General features: G+C 40.9%; 1 protein-coding gene across 1 annotated transcript in view; it reads left to right on the plus strand.

The window, feature by feature from the left end:
* The window catches only part of LOC109465531 (E3 ubiquitin-protein ligase TRIM71-like), a 4,221-nt gene extending 3,497 nt beyond the window's left edge, over positions 1-724 (plus strand). The window contains exon 4 of the mRNA XM_019762887.1: positions 41-724. Coding sequence (XP_019618446.1) covers positions 41-724 — 684 coding nt within the window. The remainder of the gene's footprint in view (positions 1-40) is intronic.
* The last annotated feature ends 6,601 nt before the right edge of the window (positions 725-7,325 follow it).

Here is a 7,325-nt window from a genome sequence, read left to right on the forward strand (position 1 = left end):
TGAGATATTTGTGACTGATGGTAAGAACCAACGAGTCCAGGTCTTCAGCATAGATGGGACCTTACTCCGCTTGTTTCCAACCATCGTGCCAGGTGAAAGTACGAGAATGCACCCTCATGGTGTTGCTAGTGACGTGGAATCTGGCTACCTGTGGGTACTGGGGAAGAGCTCGCGCTCCAATGGACATGTCGTACAGTACAGTAAGAACGGACAGCCCATCAAAAAGTTTGACGTAAGCCTCAAGAGCTTCTATCCCGTCATCGCGATGAACGTGCGCAACAATAAAGTTATCGTGGGAGACAAAACAACCATTATGATGTTTGATCCAAACGGCTCTCGCATTTGGAGTTCAAAAGTGCCTACAGAAGACGCGATCAGGGGAGTCACATCGGACAAGGAGGGAAATGTCCTGCTGACGGATTGGCATAAAACCATCCAGAAGTACAATTCCTCCGGAGTAAAGATACTTGAATTCGGCACCTGTGGAAAGGTGGAGGGGCAACTGAACTCTCCCGTTGGTATTTGTCTTGACACCTCTGGTCGCATCATTGTGGCGAACAATATGAACCACCGGGTAGACATTTTCACAAGCCAGGGCAAGTTTGTCGGCACCATCGCGAAAATTAGCTACCCGTGGGCTGTCGCTATGGGACCACGTGGAGAGTTGGTGGTGACTAGCCCATATAAGGTTACTATCTTCCCACGGCACATGGTGCTTCCTTGAAGCCCTAAATTATGTTCACTTTATGGTTGATGTTGTTATCTCTGCACGACTGATTCTCTTTTGTTTATGTACCATACATATTGTATTATCAAATGGTGTCGTATAAGCCCACACCTGCTGGGCGCGGGTAGCCTCATTCATTCATTGTAACGCATAGATTGTCAAAATTGCTGTCTTTGAGATGAAATCTACCAATCTTAGTGTACAAAATGGTACTGCGGATGTTCAGGTCCAGACCTGTACCTAAATACATCAGTAAAGGTTAGACATCCAGCTAATAAGATACGCCAAAAAAGTGCAACTAACAAAAGGTAGTGGATGCTACTTAAAACGTCTGACTGTTAGCCTGTTTTACCATATATTGTTTTAGTTGCTTGTAGGCCTAGGGCGCATTGGAAACTGCCATATATATAGTGGTGACATGTTCATGTAACTTTGTGGCTAAATAAAAAAAAAATTAATGTAGGTATGCGCAAGTGTATTGTAATAGGCTGAAGTATGTATTTCACTTTGTCGTCAACGTAGGGGGGGGGGGGCGGCTTAACGCCACGAGAAATTCTAAATTAATGACAAGATTTCGTGAATTCTTTAATCCTGTTTCATTTATTTCCTATAACAGATTGCCGTCACAATTTGGAGGATAGAATGTGCCCATTATCATATAGAGTAGAATGTTAAGAACCTTGATATGTTTATTCAATATATGGTCGCCCACACACATACCAACTCCGGGCACTGAGTCTAGATTGTGCCGCTGATGTCAGTTTTACCCCGCAAACCACCCACAGAAGTCTCTCCGTGTGTCTTCATCCTTGTTCTTCACATCTGAACAGAATTCCATTATGTGATATTCTTACACCACAGACGTCTTAGAGATAGTGATTCTCGTAATTTAGAGGGATTTCTTTTTAACGATCTGTAGTAGAACATTGTTGAGTATGTACCATAAAGATTTTGTTCATCTTTCTCGAACCAAACTTAAAAACAGCACATATTGTACAGCATATTGTTCCTACTTTTGAGGATTTTCTTTTATTAACAATCTGCAGTAGAACATTGGTGAGTATATACCACGTTTTACCTTTCTTGAACGAAACATAAGAACTGCACGTATTATACAGAAAATTGCACCTAATTTTGAAGCAAGAAACATGTAGCATATCAGTATGTGGTGAATTGGCAAAACATTATCAGGTCACACCAACATGCCAGCTACAATTCCAGTTTGGACAAAGCACATGTACGTACTTTTAATCTTAGCGCTGACATGAATTGTCTGGTTTCAGAAGATGACTCGTGGGTTGCTTCATCTACATAGAAATGAATTGATTCTGTCTGCATATTACAAATCTTATTATTACAAAGCTTTATTCCTCACGTTTTGAGGCACACCTTACTACTAAAGAGTTACTTAGCTGCTGCAATAATGCTGATATATTAGAGTACATGTGAAAAGGAATATAAGAATTGATATTGTATCAATCAATCTGTAGCGCTGACATGAATTGTCTGGTTTCAGAAGATGACTCGTGGGCTGCTTCATCTACATAGAATCGAATTGATTCTGTCTGCATATTACAAATATTAAGGTTTTAATGATATGATCTCTGATGATATATAAGTTGATTCCTCTGATATAGCTTTATTCCTCACGTTTTGATGCATACCTTACTACTAAACAGTTACTTAGCTGCTGCAATAATGCTGATATATTAGAGTACATGTAAAAAGGACGAATATAAGAATTGATATTGTATGAATCAATCTGTATAATGAAATTATCTGGCCTCCCAAGCACTAAGACACTAATACTCTGCTAGATTATATTGGATACACATATTCTGTGGGATCTTTCTCTTACTGTTGTACATATATATTGTTTCATTGATATATAAGGATATTTTGACATGTCTTCGGTAACTGGCTGTGTTATCAACAATGTGTCATTGAAGTTTTTCATGTATGGGCATGGCTTAATATGAATAAAAACTTCACGTAATTATAAAGCTATCGTTATTCACAAAAATTTTTTCAGCCAATCCCATCAAAATCAGATTTGATAGAGAGTCCCTAACCAAAGCTAGGTACCCACTTTCAGCTGATCCAACAAGCAAAATAGGTGTAAAGAACCTTTCTCAAGGGAACAACATTGTCTCCCAGGAATTCTAGCCCAATACCTTTAGACTCTAAATCACAGGACGGCAGGGCCTAACAAAAAGTTTGAGACCATCTTCGTTGATGAGAAGTACGTGGATGTAGAAAGGATCATAAATGTACATGTATAGTCTACCAGCTTTCAAAACTCAATTACTACCAAGTACATCATACATGGATAGTCTTGCCAGCTTTCAAACATCCACCCACATCCACAGACGAAAAAGTTGGATCAGCCTATTTTAGCTCCTCCCAAGGGAGGGACAGCTCAACATTCACGTTTCTAAAAAAGTTTTCCTACGAAACCACGTTTCTTCAGACATCTTAAATTTCACTGCTAACAGACGAAATAGGTGCTAAGTGCCTTTCAAAATAAGGGCGCAGCATGGGGTCTTTACTAACCCTTTTATTCTAAGCAAGGACATTATACACAGACCCTAATCACAAGACCACCTTGCCTGCTTCGTTGATGAGAAGTATGTGGGTGTAGAAAGAAAAGTTCATCATACATGATCTGTCTACCTGCTCCCAAACCTCAATTACGACAAGGTCCATCATACACGTATTGTCTACTGGCTTTCAAACCTCCACCCACGTCCACAGACGAAAAAGTTGGATCAGTCCACTTTAACTTCTCCCAAGGGAGGGACAGCTTAACGTCTAAAATTCTAAATTCATATTTCTGACAAAAATTCGACTTTTTTCACACATCTTGCATTTCACTGCTATAACCGATTTTTTCGTTTTATCTTATGAACAATAAACTGTGGCCAATTTTTGGACTTCAGTGTTCAACACCCTGTTTTTTCTATACGATATCAGACAAGACACCTTTGCAGATGAATTTATGACGTGCATGGAATATGTTTATTAAATGTTTATATCATCTCCCTGCACTGAGTCTCCATTTCGCTATTGTGGTCGGTTCTCTCTGAAGACAAGTCTCTCGTCGAAGCCTTACGGTAAGTACAGAATTTCTGAATCTTTCTTCTCTATATCTCCATATCACCTTACAGTAGCACTTGCTTCGGGTAATGTAATGTAATTTGTAATTTTTATAATGCTTTGGGTAATGTAATATAATTTGTAATTTTTATAATGATTCCAGCTGTTATGAACTAACAGTGTGTTGTTATTTAAACACGACACTACTGAACATGGTAATGTTAAGGCGCGTCTATATTTTCCCCACAAAGAAGAATCTCAAGTTCACCGAGTAACATGTTACATATCGGTAAGATTTATGAGAGGAACCGCTAAAATAACTTTCAGTAAAACCAACATGTCAGCTACGACTTCAGCTGGAACAACACGTGCTTCACGCACTAATTATAAGTAACTGTTTAGACAACCCTATATTATAGAAGGCAATAACCCTTACTGTGTAGAAATAGGTAAATATATCAAAGAACGTTTAAACCTTAGAACAAGTAGTATTAGTTGACACATCTATTGTTCTGTACGTGGGATATTTTCGTTGTACCCATGTTTATTTGTCTGTATATCTACATATCTTAGACCTTGCGAAAGTCGCTGTACTTTTGTACTATATTTCCACCATAAAGAAATAACTGAACATTTTATGACATCAAGTTAGCCAAGAAACATGTCAATACATGTCAATACATGAGGAACAGCTAAACAACTTCAAGTAAAAGCAACAATGTAGAAAACCCAAACCCCAGTCAGGACAACACGTCGTTCAAACTCATGATCTCAGCACTGACATGAATTGTCTGGTATCAGAAGACGACTCGTGGGCTGTTTCATCTACATAGGTAGATAGGTAGAATGGTTTTATCACAAGAACAAGAAAATATACACACAAGCCTCCTGTCAGCTATGATGGTTGAATTGCGAGGCTTATTCTAACATCATGTTGCGACAAACTATGTACATTCATAAAATCTAAAAATATAGTTAAATTTAAAAGCGAATATTTAAAATCGACATACAATATAGCTGTGTGGAAAGTGAATAAAAACACAGTGTGGAATTACTGCTACAAAAACGTACTAATATAATAAAAGTTCATGATCTACAGTTCATTTAGTCGTTTGACCAGGGCAGGAATCCCGCTTGTCGTGTAGCGTTTAGTCCCGGAGGGCTGCTGGTACCGAGTGGCGTTTCGCAGATTTCTGCCATGCTGTTCACCACGGGTACGCTCGGGAAGCCAGGAGCGGAAGCGTGAAGACTTTTCCACACTTGTAGCGAAATCAGAGCACAAGTGTTCTCTTCTATCCGCCAGACGTTGCAAGTCGAGCAGCGCTAGGGTTTCGGTGTACGAGTTGTACCTGCGTCCCAGAATGATTCGGCAGGCGCGTTTTTGAACGCGCTCTAGGGCATCGGACTGTTTCTACATTAAGATGTATTGATTCTGTCTGACTTTTTCCCAGTGGTCTTTACAGTGCACATATAGCGATACAGGTTGAGGATAGAAATTGTTTAAATGTGCTGTGTTCTGAGAATCAAATTATGGCAATAAGCAAAGACTAAACATATGATCATCACCATCGCTGTATTTCAACGTAGAGCATCAAGGCAGACTGTAGCATTGTTATAATGCTTGTAGTTATGCATGTTTATGTTACATCTACATGTTGTACCATTTGAATGCAGGATCTCTTTGTTTTCGTCTTATTACTTGGAGCCATGGCTAAAAATATGCCATCCAACACCGTACCAAAAGCAATGGTCGTCAGAAACGAGTTCTTCAGCGAAGGTATGGCAAAACCAGACACAGGAACTGTGCCATCCACGTTCACGCACGCTACCGAAGGTGCCAGTCACCACATCTCTGGTCGATGTGAGGAAAATAAACACAATGATGATGAAAATCTGTCTGACACAAGCGATGCTGCTGCTGAGAACATTCAGACAATCGATATCGGCCCTGGTGAGTTCGATACATACGCCATTGCATACATATGCAAAGAACAGACTCTTCGCATGAAGAAAGCCGTGGAAGAGACCAAAAACAAACCTTTTCAGGCATCTAAAACGGCGACCGACAACACTGATAATGATAATGATACTGAAACTTCAGCTTTTAATGCAAATGACAGCAACATGCACACACAAGCCAGGGATCCGAACCCGATGTACACACAAAACATGAACCCTAAACCGACGGACGCCGAAAACGACGTTAACCCCAATCCGATGTACATGCAAAGCACCACGGAGCCAATAGCCAGCCCTGGACCCGCCAGGAATACAAACCCGATGTACACACACAACGCTACGAACACTTCTCCGACGCACTCCAGAAACGACGTTAACCCCAATCAGATGTACCTGCAAAGCAGCCCTGGGCCCACCTTCAAGTCAAACAAGAGTGATGACAATTCCTGCACCCAGACATCAGCTGATACACATCAGCAAGCCTACTCCAGGCCAGCGACTAACAATGATGACAACCATTGCCTTCAACCATATGCTGTAGCACGTTACCAGCAAGATGATGAGGCAGCCTCGTTGAAAATACCAGGAGACAATAAGGACCATCCCTGCATCCAACCATATGCTGTTACCCACCATGAACATGATAACATTGCCATAGAATCAGGTAACTGTGGTGTCGTCCAGCCCTATGCCGTTCAATACGAAGAAGATGAAACATTCGGTGAGTCAGCAAACAATGATAACAATACCTGCATCCAACCATATGCTGTTACCCACCAAGAAGACCAGGAGCCCTCACTCAACTGTGATGGCGGCCAGCCTTACGCTGCTAGATACCAAGAAGATGACGATAGTGACAGTGCTGCGTCTAAAAACAGACATACAGCCANCACCTGTGGAAAGGGGGAGGGGCAACTGAACTCTCCCGTGGGTATTTGCCTGGACACCTCTGGTCGCATCATCGTGGCGAATTCTAAATACAAACGGGTAGACATGTTCACAAGCCAGGGCAAGTTTGTCCGCACCATCGCGGACATTGAACGCCCGCGGGCTGTCGCTATGGGACCACGTGGAGAGTTGGTGGTGACTAGCCCATATAAGGTTACTATCTTCCCACGGCACATGGTGTTTCCTTGAAGCCCTAAATTATGTTCACTTTATGGTTGATTTTGTTATCTCTGCAGGACTGATTCTCTTTTGTTAATGTACCGTATTATCAAATGGTGTCGTATAAGCCCACACGGGCTGGGAGCGGGAAGCCTCATTCATTCATTGTAACGCGTAGATTGTCAAAATTGTTGTCTTTGAGATGAAATTTACCAATCTTAGTGCACTAATTGGTACTCCAGATATTCAGGTCCAGACCTGTTCCTAAATACATCAGTGAAGGTTAGACATCCATCTAATAAGATGCGCCAAAAAATAGTAACTAACAAAAGGTAGTGGATGATACTTGAAACATCTGACCGTTTCCAAAAGCATAATAATAAATTATTGTATATCTAATATTACTTTGTTGCCTCATCATAATGGTTTAACAAGT

The sequence above is a fragment of the Branchiostoma belcheri genome, unplaced genomic scaffold, assembly GCF_001625305.1.
Source record: "Branchiostoma belcheri isolate BF01 breed outbred unplaced genomic scaffold, Haploidv18h27 scaffold152, whole genome shotgun sequence".
Classification (NCBI taxonomy): Eukaryota; Metazoa; Chordata; class Leptocardii; order Amphioxiformes; family Branchiostomatidae; genus Branchiostoma; species Branchiostoma belcheri.